The 27,070-nt window shown below is 33.1% G+C and overlaps 1 protein-coding gene across 4 annotated transcripts in view; it reads left to right on the forward strand.

Moving 5' to 3' along the window:
• LOC116463381 (synaptonemal complex protein 2) overlaps positions 1-27,070 on the forward strand; it is a 100,596-nt gene that overhangs the window by 29,213 nt on the left and 44,313 nt on the right. For all 4 annotated transcript variants that reach the window (XR_009212036.1, XR_009212035.1, XR_009212037.1 and 1 more), the window contains 17 exons: positions 3,095-3,243; positions 4,088-4,162; positions 4,622-4,768; positions 8,385-8,484; positions 9,305-9,465; positions 11,312-11,381; positions 11,706-11,763; positions 12,181-12,314; positions 12,453-12,880; positions 18,090-18,217; positions 18,955-18,991; positions 22,836-22,906; positions 23,004-23,061; positions 23,506-23,561; positions 23,972-24,029; positions 24,513-24,681; positions 26,929-26,966. Coding sequence is in view for 1 of the 4 variants with exons in the window: in XM_032146464.2 (XP_032002355.1) it covers positions 3,095-3,243; positions 4,088-4,162; positions 4,622-4,768; positions 8,385-8,484; positions 9,305-9,465; positions 11,312-11,381; positions 11,706-11,763; positions 12,181-12,314; positions 12,453-12,880; positions 18,090-18,217; positions 18,955-18,991; positions 22,836-22,906; positions 23,004-23,061; positions 23,506-23,561; positions 23,972-24,029; positions 24,513-24,681; positions 26,929-26,966 (1,937 nt within the window). In the remaining 3 variants the exon portion in view is untranslated. The remainder of the gene's footprint in view (positions 1-3,094; positions 3,244-4,087; positions 4,163-4,621; positions 4,769-8,384; positions 8,485-9,304; positions 9,466-11,311; positions 11,382-11,705; positions 11,764-12,180; positions 12,315-12,452; positions 12,881-18,089; positions 18,218-18,954; positions 18,992-22,835; positions 22,907-23,003; positions 23,062-23,505; positions 23,562-23,971; positions 24,030-24,512; positions 24,682-26,928; positions 26,967-27,070) is intronic.

The raw sequence follows: 27,070 nt of genomic DNA on the forward strand, positions 1-27,070 counted from the left end.
TCTTGCTCCCTGTCTTGCCATGTGATTTGCCTACTCCCCTTTTGCCTTCTGCAATGATTAAAAGCTTCCTGAGTCCCTCGTCAGAGGCAAATACTGGCACCATGCTTCCTGTACAGCCTGCAGAACTATGAGCCAAATAAATCTTTTTTTATAAGTTTCCCACCCTCAGGTGTTCCATTATAGCAGACTAATACAGACTAACATAGTCTTCTTCTAAAAAGATCTGTTGTTTCCTCTCTTGATCAGTCATATGTTGTTGTCTCTATGGATGTCAAGTAATTTTATGATAGATAATGCATATACAGGAACGATAGATGCTTCAGATAATTCTTCCACCAGAAGAGTTTCCTTTTTCTTCTTAGGCAGAGGGGCTGAAGGACTGATCCAATCATGGATGTTGGTCTGTGTTTAGTTCTAGTTTTAAATTTACTCTTTGTCTTGTTTGCCTCTATTACTCAGGTGTGGCCATCCCAGTCTGTTGATGATGAGCCTATTAGATTTGCGTCTTCTGAACCTGAGAGACTGTGGAAGATACAGTTCTGCCTCTTAGAGGTTTCCAGCTCAGCTCTCCAGCCGTTCACTCTACTCAGTCCAAAATCTGGCACATATTTTGAGCAGGACACTGAGTATATGCCTGAGGATGACACCTGTATCAGGCAGTACATTGATTCCAAGCCCGTGAGACTGTTAGAGAGTTACCTCTGCCTTTTATCAGGTTTGGTCCAGCTCCTTGTGCTGCCCCAGAATGAAGGGAAAATTAGTTATGCCTTTAAAGCTTTTAAGTGTCCTCTTTGTTACTCCAGGCATTACTGCTCACTAAATACTTGCTTGTCTTCTTTTCTCCAGCAGAGGTTCTCTTCTTAAGCCTACAAACAGAATTAGCAAATTTCCTTAGAGAAAAAAAGGCCAGAGATCTTGTTACATGTACAGCTCTCTGACACCTTTAAACATATGATATTTTAATCCTTCTGATTTTTTAAAACAGGATATTAGCCTGCCACAATATCCTACATTTTCCCTAGAAGTGGAAGTCTCCAGCTTCCAACTTTGGACTCTCACTGCTTCTTGGCAGTCTTCCATGTCCATAGTTGCCATCCCTCTCCAGTTCTCTAACAGCTGCTATTTAAATTTTTAAGTTATCCTTAAGAACCTTGCCTTTTTTGCTTTCACTATGATGTGGTAATTCAGAAGAACATGAATTTTTCAGGTAAGAATACTTATATATTTTGGCCCTTCAGACCCTCCATCTCCAAACATCTTTGCATCTGTATCCTCCTTTATCTCTCCTGTAAACAGAAGATATTTATCTACTCTTGTTGAAGGGTAATTTCTCCCAGTTCTCCACACACATTCTCCAAGTCTTTGCTCCATCAATTCATATTTCTTGTGTCTTCCTCCTCTCTCTCAGTACCTCTTTTCTCTCAGTATATCAATGGGCTCAGATGTCAACATCATAAAACAAAAAGCCTACTTTTATCCTATGTCTTCCTGAAGCTGTCTTTTTCTCCCCATTCATAGCCAATTTTGAGAGAATAGTTTTTACTCTTTCCTTCTCTTTCTATTCATTCTTATGTTATAAAATCTTGATATATTGATATCCATAAATACTTGGATTTTATAGCAAGCAACAAAACAAAGTTTTCTTTTGTATCTCAGTAACACTAAGTAATTAAAAAGGAAACCAAGCCATTATATAGTCCAGACAGAGCAAATATCAGGAATTTCAACAAAGCAATCATTAAAATATAATAAATATTCATAAATTTCTATGTAAGTAGCCATAGCATAGGTAGACAAATTTTTGTACAAATAGGCACAAAGCATTCAGCAAAATAATAAATTTGAAGTAGTTCTAATACCATGTGCAAGCAAGGAGTTAAAGCAAATATTACATTTAATATAATTTACAGTAAGCTATAGAAAAAAGTCAAATGCATATCAGAGGAATAAAACAATCAGCAGAAATAGACCTAAGAATTACAAATGTTTTAATTTTCATCAAAACATGAAACATTATCATCTTTAAAGCCACCTAAATTTTCATCTCTGAAACCTGAAAACTTGTCACTGTTTAAGTTTTAAAAACCACTAGCGCTCTTTGAGTTTGAAACTGTGGTTACCACTTTCAAGCAATTGCTAATTCTTAGTACCTTCAAAGGGCATTACTGTGAAAGTTTCATGAGCATGTATTTGCAAAAGCAAATAAAACATTTTCTGCTTGGGCAGGCCTCATAAGAATCAGGACATTTCATAGCCTGTAGGACATTTGTCCCTTAGGCCACATCATGGCGTGGCCTGCAGAGCTTTTTCAGATGTAGAGATAAATTTCCCTACTTTGTGTGATCCTGCTCCCTCAGAGTGTTTTTCTTCTGCCCAAAAGTACATTGCGGGCAGGGTTGGAGACTTTTCATCCAGCAATAGAATTCCTGCCACAAGTAGGACAGGAGCATGGTGGCCTCTGGTCTATAATACAGGTGCATTTATTAGGTGCCAGGTACTTTTTTGGTAACTTTTGTAGGGAGGGAGAGTGTGACTATTTCTTATAAACTGGTACTTGCTGTATTCTCTGTTTACTGGATTGGTAAGTTCATTGAGGCCAAGTGCTGGATCCTTTTCACCTCCCAATTTCCTGACACTTAATTTTTGTCAGATGTTGTTTATTGTCAGCATGTTATAACAACTGTGGATTTAATAGAAATGTTTATATGTGTATGTCTAGAAATATGGTAATTATATGGAATTAAAGTTATTGTTTTTGTTTGCTTTTTTTAAATTAAGAAAACCGTATTCTCAGATGTGTTCAAGGAATATTTTATTAAGAATTTGTTAGGGTCCAGAATGTATTTAGGATTCTATCTTATTAGTTATAGCCATATCCTGTATTTTATAGATAAGAACAATGAGACTAGGAAAGCTAAATTGACTTGATTGATTTACATAGGTAAGTAGTGCCAGAATTGATTAAACACTGTTCAATATTGAGAATTTGAATTTTGATTCAGTTAATATGCTACATCCATGTCTTATTTATAGTATACTTGCAGAGTAGTATCATAGAAACATAAACTAATCAGTGTTATTTGTTTGTATACAGTGAGAGAATCAAAGAAGCTACTGACAATAATTCTGAAAAATATAGTAAAAATTAGCAAAAGAGAAGGGAAAGAATTGCTTTTGTATTTTGATGCATCACTAGAAATCACTAATGTGACTCAAAAAATTTTTGGTGCAAATAAACAAAGGGTAAGTCTTTAAACTTAATAAATATTTACTATTTTCATAATTCTGGAAACAGTTTGGGGTTATCAGTTTTATTGCATTTTTTCCTTTCTAGAATTCTTAAAATGTAGATTTTAGTTCTTTAAATTTGTACTGTTGAAGAGTCATTAGCTTGTTAGTCATATCTATTGATACTATCAATTACAAAGTATCTCAGATGACAAAATTAGCAGCAGCGGCTCAAAACATTTAATGAATTTCTGCTAGGTGTTTAAAAAGTAAAATGAGAGAAAGCACTTTTTTCAAGATTTTAAACGTCTTGAGAATTACACACATGATACATCAGAAGAAGTAAATAATGGCATAGGGAACAAGAGTTGTAGATCATTGAAGAAAGTGAATGCTTATAAAGAGTCAGGTTTGGAGATAAGCATTATTATAGATATGGGACTTGAAATGGCCTTTGAAGTTGAAGGAAAGGATTTAGATAAAATACTTTCCAGGCATGTGGAAGACATTATCTGCCAAATACTGATTAACTGAGAATCTAAGGTGACAATTCATGTGATGTTTTGGGGGAGATATTCAATTGACAAATTTGAATAGTGCAAAAGATTTATGTTGCATAATATTAGATGTATTTGTGAGGAACCCTTGTTCCTCACAAATGACAAGCTAAGGTGACTGGTTAATGGGGAGTAATTGAAGTGTTCTGAGAAGGTATTCATATATGCAAAGTAATTATCTGGGATATTTGGCAATTTTGGAAGAAAACAGGAAATAATTACATTAAATGGAAATAAAATGACATGAAAAAATGGAAAGAAAATGAAGAAAATGTCATTACTGTGAATTGATTTAATTTTAGGAATCTATCAGAAAACAAGGTATTTCAGTTGCCAAAACGTCGCTGCATATACTTTTTGATGCAACTGGATCACAGGTATGTCTCAGACTTATCACTGGGCGAAGTTTAACCATAACTAATAGAACAGTAATAAAGGTGGTGTTGGAGGTTGAATATATAGAAAACAAATGGTCTCAATATAAACATACCCCAATAAAATGTATATGATGTTTAAACATGTTATTAATGATAATTTTAGTGTAAAGAGTAGGGTTATTAATAAATATCAGTTTAGTAACTTTAAAACTTTAAAAAAGCAATAAATGTCCTTCCATTAATGCCAAGCTTCTTTTATGTCTATTAGAGTTTGAAAACATGGATACTTTTTATTGGATCACTTTGTAAAAATTATAACAGCACATGGATAGAAAAGGGAAATAATTGATATTTGAAAATATGAGATGAGTAGGAGCTTTGTTAAGACATCCAGTGATTGTTGATTACTTTCAGTGGTTTGCAGTTTTAAATACTTTTTTTTTTCATATTCTCCAACAGATTCTAGTGCCAGAAAGTCAAATCTCACCAGTCGGAGAAGAGCTGGTTAGTTTAAAGGAAAAATCAAAGTCCCCAAAGGAATTTGCTAAACCTTCAAAATATATCAAAAACAGTAACAAAGAGAATAGAAATAATAGCCAGCTTGAGGTAAAGATGGTGTCAAAATACTGGCTTATAAAACTACCATTGATCAAATCATTGCTATATATGAGTAGAGAAAGAAGCATCTAGAATTTATATATTATTGGCCTTGATCAATCACATTTCAGAGTTTTTCTCCTACCTTTGACAAATGCAAACAAGATAGTGTGTGTCTTAGCAAATTGTGTACATGTATAGGGGTTAGAACAAGATATACTTTACAGTTGTAAATTACAAATTAGAGGTAGGTAAGATAACCTGCTTCTTGAATGTATCCTTTTTGTTCTATCATTGCATTTGGCTATAATGTAGAATAGAAATGTATAATGTTCTGTTTATTTGCATGAGGAAAAAAAAGTATGAGGTTCTTTCTTTTACTCCTTTTCTTCCTCTTCCATTGAAGGACCTCCTCTAGGTCACATCCAAGAGAACAATTTCTCATAAATGGAACTCCTACCACCATACCTTGCTGTGACACTTGACATTGTCGATAGCCCTCTGTTTCTTAAGGTCCACTCCTTCAGCTTCCATTGTATACCACAGTACCCTTTCTGCTTCTATTACTGCATCAGAAAAACTTTCTCTCCATACCTCTTGGTAGGTTTGCTCTAAACCCAAAACCTTGATATCCAGCTTTTGGAACATCTTGTTGCCTTCTTTCTTAGAGAGCTTCCTTCATGTTCATAATGTGAGCTCTTAAAATGTAGCAGACTTTTCTTCAAAATTCTATAGCTGCATCTCTACTTGTTTTTCTGTATTTCCGTTTGTATGTCTCTTCAAGACCTTTCCTGAAGTCTAAGCTCAAACATTTTGTCTTTTGCCTAAAATCTGCATCTGTCTGTATTTCAGTAATACTACTGTTAAATTTTTTGGCAATATGCTTTTTTTCCAGCCTCTTCTCCCCTTATATCTGGAACCAAGGTGCTTGTGATTATTCTTTCATAGTATCTATGTCTCACATCCATTCTTTCTTATTTCGTCTACCATTACTCATCTCAGCACACTTAGGTTAATACAGTAGCCTCCTCGTAGGACTTCGTCACCACTGTTTTATCCTATGGGATACCCCATATAATCAGCGATTTTCCTTAAATATCAGTATCTTGATAGCATTCTTCTACTCCAAAAGCTTTGTGATTTCTGTGTTCATCCCACTGACTGAATAAATTTTGGCTCAGTTCTGAGACTTTCTATAATTTAATTTTACCCTTTCTATTAAAACTGTAGTATGTATTCTCCCCTTTTGTAAGGTAGTTTGCTTTACTGTCTCTTTGCATGCCATGTTCATTCATGCCTGTAGATCTTCATTAACATTATTTGTTTCTTTTTTTACCTTTACCCATCTAAAGCCTACTTACATTTGCAAGTCTTGTTCATTTTCACTTTCTCTTTTTTTTTGCTTTCCTTTTAAAACATTTTACATGTCTTTTTTTTGTAGGAAGTCTTTTATTATACTTTAAGTTCTGGGATACATGTGCAGAACATGCAGGTTTGTTACATAGGTGTACACGTGCCATGGTGGTTTGCTGCACCCATCAACCTATCATCTACGTTAGGTATTTCTCCTAATGTTATCCCTCCCCTAGGCCCCCACCTCGCAACAGGTCCCAGTGTGTGATGTTCATCTCCCTGTGTTCATGTGTTCTTAACTCCCACTTATGAGTGAGAACATGGGGTGTTTGGTTTTCTGTTCTTGTGTTAGTTTGCTGAGAATGATGGTTTCCATCTTCATCCATGTGCCAGCAAAGGACATGAACTCATCCTTTTTTATGGCTGCATAGTATTCCATGGTGTATATGTGCCACATTTTCTTTATCCAGTCTATCATTGACGGGCATTTGGGTTGGTTCTAAGTCTTTGCTATTGTGAATAATGCTGCAATAAACATACCTGTGCATGTGTCTTTATGGTAGAATGATTTATAATCCTTTGGTATATACCCAGTAATGGGATTTGCTGGGTCAAATGGTATTTCTGATTCTAGATCCTTGAGGAATCACCACACTGTTCTTCCACTTTCTTTCTTTTTTATTTAGTTTCTGAGATGGAGTCTCGTTCTGTCACACAGGCTGGAGTGCAGTGGTGCAATCTCAGCTCACTGCAACCTCCGCATTCTAGAACCTCTGCTTCTTGGTTTCAAGTGATTCTCCTGCCTCAGATTCCCAAGGAGCTGGGATTATAGGCACCTGCCACCACACCTGGCTAATTTTTGTTTTGTTTTGTCGTTGTTGTTGTTTTAGTAGAGACAGGGTTTCCTTGTTAGCCAGGCTGGTCTCGAACCCTGACCTCAGCTGATCTGCCCTTCTCGGCCTCCCAAAGTGCTGGGATTACAGGCATGAGCCCCTGCGCCTGGCCCATTTTTTGATTTCTTTGTGGAGCTTTGCCTAATTATTTCAGTTTTTACTAATCTCTCACCTTTAGGTAACTATAACTCTCACAGGCACTTCCATATATTTTGGCATGTTTATGTTACTATTTTGTTTTTTAGTCTTTTGTTCTCAATTAAAAGTGTCATTTATTTCCCCTAGATAATTAGCACATGAAAGCTATTTTTGGTGTCTTTATATCAGAATCGTGTTGGGTGCTTATTAACAATGCTGATTCTTAGCCCCACCTTAAATCTGTTGAATCTTAAACTGTTGGAAAGGTCTTAAGCACACCAAAGTTTGAAAAACACCATACTACTGTTAAATACCTGTGCTCTGTTTTCAATAAGGATGAACTGTTTGAAGCATTTATATGAATAAATAACTGTTCAGGTCCCATTCACTATGCCACTAAAAACTTAATTTCTCTAAGAAAAATCTGTTGGCTCAGAAGCTTGTTTTCTAGTTAATCTTAGAATTTTCTTTTATCCTTTCCATCCTTCCCTCACATTTCATATACATACCCACTCACAACTGTATCATTTTTTCCCCTGTTCTAGGGACAGGTGTCTTAAAACCAGCTCTTTTATGCTTCTATGCAGTATGTCACCATCTACTTCTTAATATGGCATCCTCTGAAACTCCTGTCTCTTGTAGTCCCTGCCTCTGCTTATCTACTTCTGTCCCTCTTATAAATCAGTGTGAGATGATATGGGGGAAAACAAATCTTTATTGGAACCACTATATTATGTGCCACTGAGGCTATGAATTCCTGCAGCTACTTCACTCCAGTTTAGTCTTCACAGATTATTAGTACAATTTTCAAAAATGTGTGAATATTTTGGAGAAAGCTTAACATGAAAGCACTCAAAATAATTTATATAAATATGTAATCCAAACATTATCCTCATGATATAGAATAGGAAATTGCAAGCTATGGTTAACTAGATAAACTCAATATTGATAAAATATTTTCAGCTAGCATATAAAGGTACTGTACTTCATAGGTATAGATATTCTATAAATATTCTTTAAAACAATGTTCCTTACTTGTTTTGGCTACTTATTTAATACCAAACATGAAGATGAACCTTTCATATCAGCCTATAACATGGAAATTTATGGATATTGTGTTGTTTATTTAAAAAACATATATCTTTGGCATGTATCAAGGCAAAATGTTATAAGTAAAATTGTAGGATATTTAATTCCAAAAAGACTGTGTTTACAGTGGTTGTTTTTCATCATGGTTTCAGAAAATTACTCCTAGCAAAAGAAAAATGTCTGAAGCATCAATGATTGTTTCTGGTGCAGACAGATACACTATGAGAAGTCCAGTACTTTTCAGCAACACATGTAAGTTTTATAGTTTTAAAAGATTTCTAACAATTATTTTAAAGCAGGCATTTTTTAATTTAAGGCAATTCTGAACATAATTTACATAAAGGATAAGTTTGGTATATAAAAATTGATAAAATATGAACCACAAATGTCTTCTAATGGGAAGAAAAGTATAATGCTAACATATGAACAGAACAGTGTTCAAAATACTAATATTCGACATTAATAATTTATTATCATTTAAGCAGGACACAACATATCTTACTGGTTAAAACACTGAACCAGGCCGGGTGGACTTAGCTCCCCACTTCCAGCTGTGTACTTTGTACAGATATCCTCTAGCTAAATTTAGAACAAGTTTTTTTTCTATAAGTGGCACTTAAGTATCTGTCTTATCAAGTTGTTTAGAGTATTAAATAAAAATCACTCATTTAATAAGTAATCTAGTGAAACTTTAAACAGTGACTGATACTAAGAGCTAAATAAAAGTTTTAAAAAAAACTGATACTGTGTACTAGTTAAAGTCTTAGTCTATATGACAACTTAACATTGACCTGTTCTAAAAATCTAGTTGCCTACTGGCCAATTGCCTAGTATCTGACAGGCTCCTCAAACTTAATAGGTCCAAAATTAAATTAATCTTTCCACCCTTCCTGCACATTTTTCCTTCACTTTTTATCTTGGTAGATGGCATCTATATTCACTTATTTATCTAAGCCAGAAACCTGGGAACCATCTAAGAATGTTTGTTTCTTACCTTCCTCATCGGAAAAGTACCTCAATAATAGCAATAGGTAAAAAAAGAAAAATCTGCAATCCTTGCCCTCCTTTTTAGCAATACCACCACGAAGAAGAAGAATTAAACCACCACTGCAAATGACGAGTTCTGCAGAGAAACCTAGTGTTTCTCAAACATCAGAAAATAGAGTGGATAATGCTGCATCACTGAAATCTAGACCATCAGAAGGAAGACATAGAAGAGATAATACAGACAAAGTAACTTTACCTTGAAAGTATTTTTAAAATATTTTTTTCAAGTAATTGTGGAAATGTGTATTGAGCTAACTCCTTTTGCAAGCTGCAAGTGTCTCATTTTAAGTATTACCTTTTTTCCCCTAAATATCATTTATTGCCCTTGAAAGTAGGGTCCTTCTGGCATATGACGCATTTACTGTGCTTACAATAAGACTTATGAATATTAATTCACTATAACTTGATTTACACATTTGGAAGCATAAACAAACCTGCCATAATTATTTAGTTTATTATACAAATTAGTGACTGCTATGGGGAAGGCTCTGGTATAGGAATGTGAGACACAAGTGGACTGTGTCCTTAAGTTCCTCAGAATCTAGCATGAAAATTAGATACTACGTTATATAAGCATTCTCAGATGTACACATATAGACTGCAGTAGGAACCAAGTAGAGGGTCAAGTGCCTAACCCCATAGCTAGAGGTGAGGGTGAAGATCAGGAGATGCTTTTTAAGAAAATACGGAGAGTGAATTGACTTTTGAAAGGTCAATAAAGAGTCAAATGGATATCGAGGAGAAGGGCATTTGTTCCAGGTAGTTGAAAAGACAGAGCAGGAATGGATAAGAGAGAATAGTTTCTTGGAGAAACAGGAGGTGATCAGCAATGCAGATAAGCTTGTAAAGGAGGAACATCTAATAGCTTTTGTTTTTTTCTGAAGTGTGAAGATGGTGAGTTTCTCCTGGAGATCTGTTGAAGTACAGGGTTCAGGGACATGTAAAACTGTGTGCAAGGTAATGGAGAGGCCTAAGAATAAGTGTTAGACAATGTTGAGGACCCAGTTTAAATATGACTATGAATTTTATAGCATAAATATGTTCATAAATATGTACAATTTTCTCAAAGCTTAGTAGCCTTGGTGTTAATAGTAAGATGAGAACAGATGATGGATTCTATTTTTTTAATTTAAATGGATATGTGGCAGAAAGATAGAGTATGAGAGTTGAAGATATTAAAAGAAAATAGACAAAGTTAATGGTTCAAGTTGTCTAAGTGTTTCTTAATAGGGGGATTATTTTTCAGTTGTGCGACATGGTCCTAAATGTTGTAGGATGATAAGCATCCTAGCTAGGATTGTGCTTACCTATTGTCAGGAGAACCCCTCTGTCATTGTGACAAGCCAAACCACACCTGCGTATTTCCATAATGTTCCCCTCCTAGTGTGGAGAATCACTGGCTAGAGTAAGAAGGAAAGGCAGCCAGGATGAGGCAAAATACCTTAGACTAAAGGGAATATTTTTCTGATAATAGTGGCAGATTTGTATTGGATCTGGATTAAGTGTGTATCTCTGGCTATGGAAATAGGGAAGCTTGCTGTAGGAAAGAAGTTACCTGGGCAATGCAATAGATATTGTTATAAATAAAAAACTTACTAAACAAAAATCATCCTCTTCAATATCTGATGATAATTCTGAAGAAACAGGAAAAGTGAAATATAAGAAAGAAAGAATGGACCATATCAAAATCGATAAAGCAGGCTATGTAATCAACAGCAGCAGGAGAGATTTCTCATGAGAGTCTAGAAATTGTCAGTTACAGATGAAAATTGAATTATTATGCTAGCTGTGGATGTGATCAGAAAATTTATGCAATATTCTGCCTCGTCTGCAGTGACAGTTTTCTTCTTGTGTTTCAGTATAGGGAATATTCAAAAATGGGCATAACGTTTATGAAATATATAAAAGTAGTATCCAACTTTTCGTATCAAGGCAGGTTTATTTTAAAAGACTCAAACCTTAATACTCTTACGTTTAAGTTGTTTTCATGTAACATCTTAAGTTTACGTTAACATCTTTCCTGTGTTTATAGCATATCAAAACTGCTAAGTGTGTAGAAAACACAGAAAACAAGAACGTTGAATTCCCAAACCAAAATCTTAGTAAGTACCTTGTGGTTTAATTTAGTCATTGTTTTAGAAAATGTATATACTTCTCCCTGTATTTCCCTTTAACCCCACTGGCTTTCATTGATTTGAAAAAGATTTACAAAGAATTTGTTTGACTTTGTGCAAGGAATTTTTGAGGTTACAAGGAAATATACAACCTTTGTTCGCTAGAAGTTTGGGTTTAAGAGAGAGGATGCAAAATCGATCAATCCATACATCCCAATATGTGAACCTTTATAGATTTCTATACTAACCTCCCTATCCCCCTGCCAACTGCATGAAAAAAAATGAAAATATTATAATATTTGTTTTATTTAGGTGAACTCCAGGATGTTGTGCCAGATTCACAGGCAGTGGAAAAAAGTGATCATACTATGTAAGAATGAGAAAACCATCAAATCATTTAGTCTATACTAATGCTGTTTTTACTGAATATAACAGATTTGGAGGAAAAGGACTTTATATGATTAGAATGTAGTATTAATCATCTCTCAAGTGTTATGACAGCACAATGGGGAATTATGTATATGGTTTTTTTCCCCACATGGTCCAATATAACTCTTTTCAAGTGGAGAGACTTAAAATGAATGAGATTTTTAAAATGTATAAACAATGAATGTGTAGAAATTTAACTTAGTTTAAATATACAGTAGAACATGTAAGATAAGATATATTTCCACATTATTTTCACATAAGTAACTGCTTTCAGTAACCGTTGACTACATTAAAAATCAAGATCTTAAAGTCATAGGCTAATGTTTTGTAACATTAAGCAAATTAATTTATTTTCTAGATTACCTGGTGTTTTAGACAACATCTGTCGAAATAAAATGCACAGCAAATGGGCATGTTGGACACCTGTAACAAACATTGAACTATGTAATAACCAAAGAGCAAGTACTTCGTCAGGAGACACATTTAATCAAGGTGAAACTTAGTTTTATCTATATGTAATAGTTCAGCGTTAATTTCCTCAAATGTCTAATAAGTATTAAAACAAATTTAACAAATTTTACATATTGTCAACTTATTAATTTAAAAAGAATTTCTCATTTTCCCCAATAGATATTGTTATAAATAAACTTACTAAACAAAAATCATCCTCTTCAATATCTGATCATAATTCTGAAGGAACAGGAAAAGTGAAATATAAGAAAGAACGAACCGACCATATCAAAACAGATAAAGCAGAAGTTTGCAAGAAACACAATCGACAACAAAATCATCCTAAATATTCAGGGCAGAAAAATACTGAAAATGCTAAGCAGAGTGATTGGCCTGTTGAATCTGAAACTACTTTTAAATCGGTTCTCCTAAATAAGACAATTGAAGAATCGCTGATATATAGGAAGAAATACATATTGTCAAAAGATGTGAATACGGCTACTTGCGATAAAAATCCATCTGCTAGCAAAAATATGCAAAGTCATAGAAAAGCAGAGAAAGAATTGACTTCTGGGCTTAATTCCTGGGATTTGAAACAAAAAAAAATGGTGAGCTTTCAGTGTGTTTTGATTTCTGCATATCCATAAGATGCCTACTTGATAACATAAAGAAAGAAACTTAATTGCTACACATTTAACATGTGTAATACCTTGTTTAATTCAGTGCCCAGACTCTCAGAATTCCTCACCTCTCCCTTGTAGCTCTGATAGAACAATACTAGGCACATATCAGAAATGTAAATATGTATAGAATTAATGAACCGTGCAGTTCCTATCTCTTCTTTTTGGGTTCCTCCCACTCTTTCCTTTTGACTTGGATATAGAACTGTTTGTACATTTCTTATAATTCTTACCTTTATTTTTAATAAATGGTTATTTTTTCTCTCTCTTTGACTGTAACCATAGACTATGTTTTATTCAACATTTGTTTTCCTGCATGTCCTAGCACAGCCTTATACACAGTAGCATCTCAAATATTTTTTGGATGAATGCATTTAACCTTGACAAGGTTTTGCAAGAAAGTATGTAAATGGGTTGGAAGAGACTGTCTTCTATTGTAACTGTTACTCATTATTAGAGCTCCCACTTTCTTTTTCAGATTAATCATCTCTGGAGAACATCTCTAAGACATTTTTAGCTACTTTGCCACCATACTTCCAGGGAAGAAAATTTTACTTTTTTGTAACAGTTATGGGTAAATAATTTTTTCTTAACTATCAAAATGCAGATTAAGAAAAATTTTTTAATTAGAATACATTTCCACTGCAAGTAATGCAATCTGCTTTTTGATATTTCTAAAATAATCCAGGTTTTATAGGCTTTTATTTTCATTTATCTTTTGTAGTAATGCTGATACCTGGGTAGTCAAATTTCTAGTCAATGTAAAATGTTCACACAGTGTAACCTCTCAATGTGCAAATTATATTTAAAAGATAATTTGCAATTGTATATAATTAGGTATTATTTAATTTGTCTTGACCACCCTCCTTTAAAATATTTTTTACACCTGCAGCTCACTTTTTATGCCTAATTTGGCTGTTTTCTTCTTTAATCATATTCTTTTGGGTCGCTTTTTTTCTTGGGTCCTAATATGTTATTTTCTCTTTCTCATCTTAGCTGCTGTTTACTTCCCTCAGTCCCAGGGGAAATAAGGTTCTTTTTGTCCAAAGATCTGTCTTTAAATTTAAATTTTAAATTGCTTTCTTTGGTATTTTGAATAATTTCACATAATTTCCCTGAGCTAGTCATTTTTTTTTTCTGGGAGCACAAAACCTAGTAATCTTTTCTAAGCTGTGCTCTGATTTTTAAAAAATCAACTTCCTGTTTTCAGAAATTGTCTTCAGTCCTTCATAGAGTCACTACCTGTATCCTATTTAGAATTTCCCACCAGTTCCATGAATCACTGTCTCTACCTACCTACCTACCTACCTACCTACCTATTTATTTTATTTATTTATTTATTATACTTTAAGTTCTGGGGTACATGTGCAGAACGTGCAGTTTTGTTACATAGGTATACATGTGCCATGGTGGTTTGTGGCACCCATCAACCCATCATCTACATTAGGTATTTCTCCTAATGCTATCCCTCCCCTAGGCCCCCACCCCCCAACAGGCCCCAGTGTGTGATGTTCACCTCCCTGTGTCCATGTGTTCTTATTGTTCAATTCCCACTTATGAGTGAGAACATATGGTGTTTGATTTTCTGTTCTTGTGTTAGTTTGCTGAGAATGATGGTTTCCAGCTTCATCCATGTGCCAGCAAAGGACATGAACTCATCCTTTTTTATGGCTGCATAGTATTCCATGGTATATATATGCCACGTTTTCTTTATCCAGTCTACCACTGATGGGCATTTGGGTTGGTTCTAAGTATTTGCTATTGTGAATAGTGCCACAGTAAACATACATGTGCATGTGTCTATAGTAGAATGATTTATAATCCTTTAGGTATACATCCAGTAATGAGATTGCTGGGCCAAATGGTATTTCTGGTTCTAGATCCTTGAGGAATCACTGTCTTTCACAACAGTTGAACTAATTTACACTCCCAACAGTGTAAAAGCATTCCTATTTCTCCACATCCTCTCCAGCATCTGTTGTTTCCTTACTTTTTAATGATCATCATTCTAATTGGTGCTAGATGATAACTGTCTTCTAAGGTAGCCATCTGTCTGATACTGTCTTTCTACTCATTGGATCACCCCAGAGTAACCTCTGTAGTTCAGTGGCACAGATTTCCCAGGCTGGCTCCAATTATACTGGAATTTCTGAAATCATACAGTATTTTGGAGAAGGTTCATTTTTGGTACATTTCTATCAAGACAAGTAAACCACTCTGATAATCTTAAGGGAGGGGACATTAATAACTTAGTACCTATTATATATAAGAACATATGGACTTAAAAATGGTTAAAATAGTAAATTTTGTGTTTACTAGAGTTTTATGTATATTACTACAATTAAAAAACCTATATGCCTGATAACCAGAGAAAAGTAAATATAAAATCAGACCTCGTATCTTTAAGAAGACTATTGGAGTTTATTAAAACTAAGTTATCTAAGTTATGCTGAGAATAATTCTTATTTTGTAGTCCTTTTACTTTAAAAAAAATTATTTTTAGAGCAATTTTAGTCCCAAAAATGAGTAGAAAGTATAGAGATTCCTCATATACCCATTTACCCATTCCCCTACTATTAACATCTTGCATCACTGTGGTACATTTGGTAGAATTGATGAGTCATTATTGATACATAATGATTATTAGCTCAAGTGCTCAGTTTACATTAGGCTTCATGCTTTGTTGTACATTCTGTGTGTTTTGACAAATATGTAGTGAAGTGACATATCTACCATTACAGTATTACACAGAATAGCTTCAGTGCCCTACCACTCCCCTGTGCTCCACTTGTTTGTTCTTTCAACTAGGAATGTATTAAATCTATAGATCAAGTTAGGAAGAACTGACATCTTGACAGTATTGAGCTTTCTATCCATATATGTGGAATATCTCTTCATTTATTTAGATCTCCTTTGATTTCTTTCATCAGACTTGTAGTTTTTCTCTTGTACATGTTTTGTTAGATATACATCTAAGTATTTCTTTTGGCAGTGCTAATGTAAATTATATTGTGTTTTTGATTACAAACTTCACTTGTTCATTGTTGGTTTATAAGAAAGTGGTTGACTTTTGCATATTAACCTTGTAATTTGCAATCTTGCTACAATTGCTTATTACTTCCAGTAGTTTCGTTGCTAATTCTTTGAGATTTTCTACATAGACAGTGAGGTCATTTGTGAACAAAGACAGTTTTATTTCTTCTTTCCCAATCAATATACCTGTTATTTCCTTTTTCTGTCTTATTGCATTAGCTAAGAATTCCAGAACAATGTTAAAAAGAAGCAATGAGAGGGGACATTTTTGCCTTGTTTCTGATTTTAGTAGGAAAAGCATCTCGTTTCTCACCATTAAGTGTGATGTTAGCTGTAACTGTTTTATTTTTATTTTTATTATTATACTTTAGGTTTTAGGGTACATGTGCACAATGTGCAGGGCTGTAGCTGTTTTTGTAGATGTTCTTTATCAAGCTGAGAAAGTTTCCATTTATTCCTAGTTTGCTAAGGGTTTTTTATCGTGAATCTGTGTTGGATTTTGTCAGATGCTTTTTGTGTATCAATTTATATTGGTTGATTGATTATTTTAAATTAGCCTGTTATGATGGAGTACATTAATTTTCAAATGTTGAATCAGTCTTGCATACCTAGAATAAATTCCACTTGGTAATAGTTGCATAATTCTTTTTATACATTGTAGGATTTGATTTGCTAATATTGCTGATGTTGTGGATTTTTGCGTATGTGTTTATGGGAGATACTGGTTTGTACTTATACTTGTTTGTAATGTCTTTGGTTTTGGTATTAAGGGGATATTGGCCTCATAGACTAAGTTAGGAAGTAGTTCCTACTCTTCTATCTTGTAGAAGATTGTGGAGAATTGGCATAATTTCTTCCTTAAATGTTTGATAGAGTTCACAAGTGAACTCCTTTTGGTGTTTTGGTAGGATATCAAGTATTCATTCCATTTCTTTAATAGATATAGGCCTAGTCCGATGATCTATTTCTGTTTACATAAGTTTTGGTAGATTGTGTCTTCAAGGAATTGGTCCATTTCATCTAGCCTATGACATTTGCGGGCATGGAGTTCATAATATTGACTTATTATTTTAATGTCTATGTGATCAGCAGTGATGGCCCTTCTTTCATTTCTGATAGTAATTTCTGGTTTTTTTTCCTCTTTCTTCTTAGTTAACCTGACTAAAGGTTTATCAATTTTATTGATCTTTTCAAAGAAATGGTTTCTCCTTTTTTCAGTTTTTTATTCTTATGGGTAGAAACATTTTAAAAAATGTCTACAAAGCACTCTGTACAGTTCTGTTAAAAACAACAGGTGCTGGAGAGGATGTGGAGAAAAGGGAACACTTACACTGTTGGTGGGACTGTAAACTAGTTCAACCATTGTGGAAGGCAGTGTGGCAATTCCTCAAGAATCTAGAACTAGAAATACCATTTGACCCAGCCATCCCATTACTGGGTATATACCCAAAGGATTATAAATCATGCTGCTATAAAGACACATGTACACATATGTTCATTGTGGCACTATTCACAATAGCAAAGACTTGGAACCCACCCAAATGTCCATCAGTGATAGACTGGATTAAGAAAATGTGGCACATATACACCATGGAATACTATGCAGCCATAAAAAAGGATGAGTTCATGTCCTTTGTAGGGACATGGATGAAGCTGGAAACCATCATTCTCAGCAAACTATTGCAAGGACAAAAAAACACTGCATGTTCTCACTCGTAGGTGGGAACTGAACGATGGGAACACTTGGACACAGGAAGGGGAATATCACACACTGGGGCCTGTCGTGGGGTAGGGGAAGGGGGTAGGGATAGCATTAGGAGATATACCTAATGTAAGTTACTAGTTAATGGGTGCAGCACACCAGCATGGCACATGTATACATACGTAACCTGCATGTTGTACACATGTACCCTAGAACTTAAAGTATAATAAAAAAAAAATTTGAGTTATTTTAATGCCTAACAAAGCTCAAACTTACTGGTTGACTCTATTTCTCTTTGCAGGTATAAATAGAACCAATTTATCTTAAAAGTTTTTTTCAGCCTTTATTTTTCCTTTGAAGTTTAACTGGTAGAGTTTAAAAGTAACTTACAAATTTTTTCAGAGAGAAAAGTCAAAAGGGAAAGAATTTACCAATGCAGCAGAATCCTTGATAAGCCAAATCAATAAAAGATACAAAACAAAAGATGACATCAAGTCTACAAGAAAATTAAAGGAGTCTTTGATTAACAGGTATGTTCTTAAATTTCAGACATGAATATTTTTCTGACAGATACAACTATGTTACACGATTTTGAAAAGGTTAATTTTAAACATAGGTTCAGATAATGTAACTTTTCAGTAGAAAACACATGGTTACTTAATACTTTTATAAATAGTAGGTGTTTAAATTACACAGGAAGGGAACTAAATTTGAAATATTGTCTAATTACATTTTATATAGGATCAAAAAACACATCAACACAGCATACCATTTTAAAAATCTTTAGGATGTAGACACTGTACTTAATCTAGTAATGAATAAATAAATATATTTAAATACACTGCTTAACGAAATACAAAATTTAACCAGATATGAGTTTTTTTGTAGTAAATAGTACATTTTTTGCAGTCTTTCCAAAGATTGTTTATTACAAAATGTCTATTTATAGTCTATCAGGTTGTTAATTCAAGTTAATTCTGGCCTTACTGTAGGTCATGAATAAATGATTCTTATGGTGTAATCATTCATTTTAAATTCACACTTTCTGCTGCATTAATGATTCAGCTTCGAATGCTCTATTATAAGTGCTATTTACTGTGAGTGAAGTAGCAAAACTATCAGACTATTACTGTTACATTTTGGTTATTTTTAACGTTGAATATAAATTTAGTGACAAATATGGTTTATCGTAAATAAAATGGCTTATGAAAAATATTCTATTGATACTTATTTGCTTTTTCAATTTTGATAAAATCTTTTTTTACAGTGGTTTTTCAAACAAACCTGTTGTACAACTCAGTAAGGTAGGTGTTATTTACTTCACCAAATCTGTAGTCAAACTCAATATTTGACCATAAACACTAAAATAGCATAGTGGTAAAATGGAATTTGATATGATGTTTTTAGAATATTGCTAAATGAATGATAACCACTGACAGGTTTAATAGCAAGTACTCAAAATAGCCCTCCAACCTTCTGTTTTTCAAATAAAAAGCTTCTTTTACATATATGAGCATAATATTTTTACTTTTTGGTACATGATTCAGTATATCCTTATCGTGTGTGTGTGTGTGTGTGTGTGTGTGTATTTTTTTAATAGCCGATCCCATCTCTCCTAACAATTAGATCCTACTGAAGTTCCAATTTTGTTTAAAAAAACCTTTACTCTTTATCTGGGCTTATAATATAAATTATCTTTTTTCTAATTCCTCACAGTTGCTCTCTGTGTCCACTGAATATTTCAAGTTTTGAAGTTCACCCTCTATAAGTTCTTGAATGTTTTCTCTCCTGTCGAGGCCAACTCCTATTAGCCCAGTTTTGGTTCTGATTTCTAATCTCTGGATTGTTAATAGGCTTTATGTATTAATAATTTTCTTTGCCTCTAGCACTTCTCTGTGTCAATCCTTACATTGCATTCACTACCAGCTTTTTTTCTTTCTAAAGCACACAGCTCCAATCATGTCACTTTCGTGTTCAGAAACCTTTTTTTGGTCCCTGTTGCTTATTGAATTAAATGGAAACATAGACTGGCTCACTTGTCCCTTTAAAAGATTGTCTTGTTTCTTAATTTTCTAGGCATGTCATGTTTAACTGAAACATAACTTGAGGTTTCCTGAAGTAAGTCTTTCCTAAGTATTTATTCTCTTTTTCTTCTCCCTTTGCAATGAACTTTGAACTGAGTCAGCAGGCTCTCTCACCCTCTTATCTGATTATTAAAATATTTCTCTTTGCAAGTCTTGCTTTGTACCTTCCTTATGAAAACTTTCCAAGATGCCCTGACTCAAAAACCCATTTGGCAAGAATTCTGAATCTGTACAATAGAGTGTTTTGGTACCTTTTAAATTTTTATTTATTTTTGCTATTTTACTCATGGGTTTTTTCTTCTGTTTTTTTCACTGTACTTTATTTTGAATCATCTTTGTATTTTATGTAATATTTTTGTGCTCACCTTTGTATCCTCTATAGTACCATTGCTGCCTTTTGCTTACCTTCTTTAACATCTTTGCTCATTTTTACATATTCTGTAACAGCACAGAAAAGATTCAACAGGTGAATGAACATATGTATGCAAGCACTGGTAAAAATCATACTGGGAAGGATAAGTCAGATAAATGATCAGAGGAGTAATATATTGAGAGATAACCTTTTTAAAATAATGCAAATACTTCTATATAAAATAACCGAAAGAAATAAATTGAAGATGAATCACAACATGAAATTAATGTTTTAGGTTTAATATTTCGAACTTACTAATTATTTCTGATCAGTAATCAATTATTTAGTGATATTTAATCATAGTACATTTCTTTAATACAGTATATTACAATTAATTTATTAAATGTTATTTTATTTAACTTCTTTTTTTGCCCTCACTACTTTGAGATCTGGTTGAATATATTTTTAGTTGTAGGCTGTATGAATAATTTAACACATATTTTTTTCCTAACAATACTAGTTAATTAATAGCTTTTTGACTCTTTTACATGAGATTTTACATAAACCTTAGCCTCTCTCAAAGTTTTCTGTTTAAGAGTTTAAAGCAAATGAGAGTCCAAAACAAAGTAGAAGCATGCTTGGTTTGTGATCATGGCATCACCAAAATTTAGTTTATAGAATTCCAGTAAGGAGGTGATTTATTTACATACAACATCAGTAAGTATTAAGGTTAAAGGATTTTATTAGATTTACAGTATTTTCTATTATATTTTTACTATTTAAGTCTTCAATATTTAAAAAAGTGTTTTTTTATTGTATATATCTAAGATGTATAACATGGTATAGTGAAATGGTTACTATAATCAAATTAATTGTGTGTATGTGGCAAGAACACATAAAATCTACTCTTAGCAAATATCCCAAATATAATAGGTTGGTGCAACAACCTATTATATAATACAATACTGTATTATATATAGTTGGTGTACTATACAATACTATTAATAGTCCTCATGTTCTGCATTATATCTCTAGACTTAATTCATCCTACATATCTGCAACTTTGTATCCTTTGGTCTCCCTTTTTCCTTCCCTCCTGCCATCCTCTGGTGACCACTGTTTTATTATCTTATTTCTATAGATTTGAATTTTTTTTTTAAGATGCCACATATAAGGGAGATCATGCAGTATTTTTCTTTCTGTCTGGTTCTTTCACTTAACATAATGTCCTCTTGGTTCATCCACGTTATAGCAAATTTCAGGATATACCATTTTTAAGGCCGAATAATATTTCTTCGTATATATACACGCACCACAATTTCTTTATCCATTCATATGTCAATGAACACTTAGTTTGTTTCCATGTTTTGATTATTATAAATACTACTACTATGAACATAGGAATGCAGATATCTTTTTTTTTTTTTCTTGAGACAGAGTCTTGCTCTGTCCCCCAGGCTGGAGTGCAGTGGCGTGATCTTGGCTCACTGCAACCTCTGCCTCCCAGGTTCAAGCAATTCTCCTGTCTCAGCCTCCTGAGTAGCTGGGACTACAGGCGCATGCCACCATGCCCAGCTAATTTTTGTATTTTCAGTAGAGACGGTTTCACTATATTGGTCAGGCTGGTCTTGAACTCCTGACCTCAGGTGACCCACCCACCTTGGCCTCCCAAAGTGCTGGTGTTACAGGTGTAAGCCACTGTGCCCAGCCCTAGGAGTGCAATTATATTTATGGGTGGTGATTTAATTTATTTTGCATATATTTTTATTCAGTTTAAGGAGAATGTTACAAATGTAAGATTTATGTTAGTGGAAGCACAACTAGAAAAATATTTATTTTTTATTTTATTTTGTTATACTTTAAGTTTTAGGGTACATGTGCACAATGTGCAGGTTTGTTACATGTGTATACATGTGCCATGTTGGTGTACTGAAAAATGCACATTATTTGTTTGCCACATAGAGTAATGTACAGGTTTTTTTGTTGAGGTAAAATATACATATAAAATTTACCATCTTTATGATTTTTAAGTGTACATTTCGCTGGTAATATATATATGTTTTTAATCCCTTAGTTCCTCCCCTACTCCTTCCTACTCTTCCTGGCCTCTGATAATCACCATTCTATGCTCTATCTCCATAAGATTTACTTTTTTAGCTCCCACGTATGAGTGAGAACATGTGATATTTGTCTTTCTGTGTTTGGCTTATTTCACTTTACTTTGGCCTCCAGTTACATCCATGTTGCTACAAGTGACAGGATTTCATTATTTTTTTGATTGCTGAATACTATTCCATTGTATATACACATACCACATTTTCTTTATGCATTTATCCACTGATGGACACTTAGGTTTCAATAATGCTGCAGTAAACATGGGTGTGCGGATACCTCGTTTGTGTATTGATTTCCTTTCTTTTGGATATATACTCAGTAACTTGCTGGATCGTACTGTAGTTCTATTTTTAGTTTTTTGAGGAAACTTCACACTGTTATTCACAGTGGTTGTACCACCATTTGCATTCCACCAACAGTGTATGAGACCCACATCCTCACTAGCATCTGTTATTGCCTTTTTGGTACAAGCCATTTTAACTGAGGTGAGATGACATCTCATTTTTTGATTTGCATTTCTGATTAGTGCTGTTGAGCATTTTTTCATATACCTGTTAGCCATTTAATGATTTTTTTATAACCTTCTTTTGTATTTAGGAAAAAGTTCAGAAAAAAAGCTACAGAAAACTGAAGACTACTTTTGTTAATGTTACTTCTGAATGCCCAGTGTAAGTATTTTTTGTAATATTTTTCATTTTCTTCATATTTGAAGAGACTACACATATTTATTTTAAGTGGAGCTAATATTGCTCTTCATTTTCACAGGAATGATGTTTACAATTTTAATTTGAATGGAGCTGATGACCCTATCATAAAACTTGGAGTAAGCTAAAAATCAAGATACTTTGTATTTACTCAGAAGTTACATTGTATTTACCATGCAGTTATTAGATAGCATGTTTTTAATGTGCATCCTCATATGCTTTAAAATTTTTAAGAAATATGTAATAATATTTTGGATAACCAGCCTACGTATATTTAGGTGGCTTTTTTTTTTTTAATTTTTGTTTTGGAATAAGGCAGAGAAAAGCAATTATGGGGTAGAAAGTCTTCACTACCAAGAAAATCACCTTTCTTATTGATGAAAAAAAACTATTTTATTTTTACTGTATTGTATTTTCAAATACAAATATTGTAGTAAAGTTAATTTTATGTCAAATCTTATGATTTTGTAAAGCAGAACTAGATTTTATGTTTATTCCTTTTAATTCTTGTTTATTTTGACACTGACACCTCTTTTTTTTTTTAATGTTTATTTACAATATAGATCCAAGAATTTCAAGCTACAGCTAAAGAAGCCTGTGCGGATAAGTCGATCAGATTGTAGGTATTTTTATTAGATTAAAATATTCTGATAATCTTTTTTTACTCTTAAATATCTCCTCCCAGTCTTAAAGTTTTTTAACAAATGAGAAGAGTGAATAAAAATGCTAGTCATTACTTCCATTATGATTCTGTTACTTCAGCATTTACTCTTTAATATGCAAATTATCATCACTTTGAATATTAGTTGTATATCCTAGATCATAAAGCTGAAAAGACTTAGTACTTCTTTAATCCAACATAGTTATTTTATAACTGAGGTCAGAGAGGATAAGTGGCTTGGCTAGAATAATATAGTTAATTAGTGAAAGAGTTAAGACTGAAAACTCAGGTCTAATTGTCCATTGTGTGTTACCTTAAGAAAACAAGTATGAAGGGTATTTTTTAACTAATACATATTTTTGTTTAAGGGTAGGTCCAAGGAATCATGATGAACTTAAATCTTCTGTCAAAACAAAAGATAAAAAAGTAAGTTATAATATCTCAATATGTCTATTGGTAGTATTTCTCTTAATTTTTAATGTTACAGATTATCAAAAGCAAGAAAACAAAAATATTTTGATTGTTTTATTTATGCAACTATCCACATTCCTGTTATGAATTTTCTTATGGTCTTCAGCTATTTGTAATCATCTAATAAAAGAAATGACACGTTTAGTTTTTTTAATGTATATACTATTAGGTTATATCTCTCTGGAAATAAGTTGTTTTGATTTAACTTTGAATTAACAACATCAACACCAAAATACAAATATCACTATCTGATCTGGTTTTCCAAGTGACTTTCTTGGACAGGTTATTAATGCCATCCTAAATTAGGATGTTAAGAAACAACAAGTTTTCCTGTTTTGGGTTTTGTTTTTTGTTGTTGTTGTTGTTTTGGTTTAACTTACCTTGCATGACATAATGAGATGTAGTATTTCTTCATGCGTTTCAAACTTTTTTTTATAGATTATAACAAATCATCAAAAGAAAAATCTGTTTAGTGATACTGAAACAGAGTACAGATGTGATGACAGCAAGACTGATATTAGCTGGCTAAGAGAACCAAAATCAAAACCACAGCTAATAGACTATAGCAGAAATAAAAATGTGAAGAATCATAAAAGTGGAAAATCAAGTAAGAAATTGTCTTTTGGATAAATGTTGCAAATGATTTTACAATTTATTTCAATTATTTAAAATGCTTTATATAAGCTTATTGTATTTAGACTGTTCATTACTACATACTTTCATGGCTAGGACAAAACACTACAGTTTTATGTTTTTTGTTTTATTTTGGTAATACAGTTATATTTAAATTTTATTTTTAATAGGACCTTAGGGACACAAATTATGACTTATCATTATCCTTGGCTCATGATTCTCGTCACTTGTCTACTCATGGCCCAGTATTATCCAGTTATTTAGCTAATTATTGTGAATAATATACCAAGTACTCATGAACCCAACACCTTTAAGACCAAGGCTTGAACTTTGACACTAGCCTATATATATTTACATGTGTTTACATTTATATGTGTGTGTGTATAAAATACATATATGTGTATGTGTGTATATATATATATATATATATATATATTTTTTTTTTTTTTACTAAATATCCCATCTTCTTGCTGCATCCAACACGCATCCTTTTTTAGGAATTTATATAGACACAGAAAATATATCAAAAGGAAAACAATTTTCTTCCAGATTTTTTTTTTGGGGTCTAAGTTTTCCACAAAGTATTTTCCTAGAAGGTGGCTTCTGCTTTCTCTTTGTGATAGTGAATCTCCTGAAGCAGTTGGTAAGAGTTCCAGGTATAAGTTTTGGCTAGAGAGAATTACCATTTTCATAGCTAAACATCAATTTCAACATTTGCTAAAACAAAGATTTTATATGTTGCATTTTTAAAAGAAGACTTAACTCTGTGCTTTTCAATTAAATGTATATTTATTTTAAAGGCTTCAGCTTTTATTTTATTTCAGGATTAAAAATAACCAGTAGTTACCTAAAAATAGAAGTGAATTTTGGCATGTGTTTAGAAATGAAGCTGAATCTTGAAATTTAGGTGAGAGGTCACCAGATACATGAGGAAGTAAAGCAGCAGGATTATCATATATAAAAGGGAGACAAGTATGGAATAGCATAGTATATTCAGGGAATGCAGTATTGAGGTATTTGGTACATAAATCATATTTACGGGAAAATGGTGAGAGGTGAGGCTAGATTGCATCATAGTCTGAACCTTGAAGCAGCCAAAGGTAAATATAGTAAGATTCACATGCCCTCAGGGAGCTTACAGTCTACTGGGAAGATGTACAAATAAAAACATTTATAACATAAAGTAGAAGATTAGCGATCTCAGGAAGATGTTAGAAGTTAGTGTCATCACTAAATATTTATAAAATTTAACTTATGAAATTGAAATTCTGTATGAATTCTTTTGTTTAAATTATTGAGTAACTATAAGTTAATGTGTTTGAGTTGACTTATTGCCAAGATTAGAGGACCTTTCTTCCAAAACAGCTTTGCTTCCTTTGCTTGGATAATCTTATTTCTTAGGTTTCAGAGAATATTTGGAAAGATAACATTATGGTTGAAAGGCAAAAAAGGGAAGTGGGACTAAAGCTGCTATCAATAATATGGGTAAATCTTATAACATTGTGATGTATGGAAAATAAATCATAGGATATTATACAGGACATGATATTTTATAAATCTCATTATATTGTTTAGAGATATATATCTGTGTAATAAAACTTGTTTTTAAAGCAAGTAACTAAGACCTGCAGATTTCAGGACAGTAATTACCTTTTAGCAGAAGGGACACGGAGGATGGTGTAAGAGAGCATACGTAAGTAGATTCAGCATTATACACAATCTGGTTCTTAAATTGAGTGGTGGATTTATAGGTGTTAACTTTATAACTTATGCTGACATATTATCTTATATGTCTAGAAAGTTCTATAAAATAAAGGAGAGGGAGGAAAACTGGCAATTCATATCATACCAAACACTATACAGTAAAAGTTATCAATTCTTGAAAATTACATTTTTGAATGAGTTTAAAGATGGTGCCAATCAGAGATATGGTACAATTGGGCTACTAAAAAGTTCTGGGAAAGGAAAAGCTTCCAAAGTAGTGTATTGTGAGGCCAGATTCTTCAGCAGAAGAGGTGAGGAGAAGATTACGGTGTCAGGAGGGCTGGTATCCTGGTGGCCTGAGGCCACATGGAGGTTCACTTATTAAATGCTAACAAATGCTTTAAAAACTTACTATTTTTTATTATTTTAATTTAAATATGCTGAAATGATGTTCTAATAAATTTAATGCCTATTCTTATTTACTGTGAAATTTTAACCTTATTTTTCTGAATTGCAGGATCATCCTTGGAAAAGGGACAACCAAGCCCTAAAATGGTAAGCCAAGAAGTTTGTGTTCAAACATCCCTTTAAAATTATTTTTTCTTGTCATATAAAAATAATTCATCATCTCATAATTTTATCCTTGTTATCAGTTATAT

This window comes from Hylobates moloch, unplaced genomic scaffold, assembly GCF_009828535.3.
Source record: "Hylobates moloch isolate HMO894 unplaced genomic scaffold, HMol_V3 SCAFFOLD_34, whole genome shotgun sequence".
Taxonomy (NCBI): domain Eukaryota; kingdom Metazoa; phylum Chordata; class Mammalia; order Primates; family Hylobatidae; genus Hylobates; species Hylobates moloch.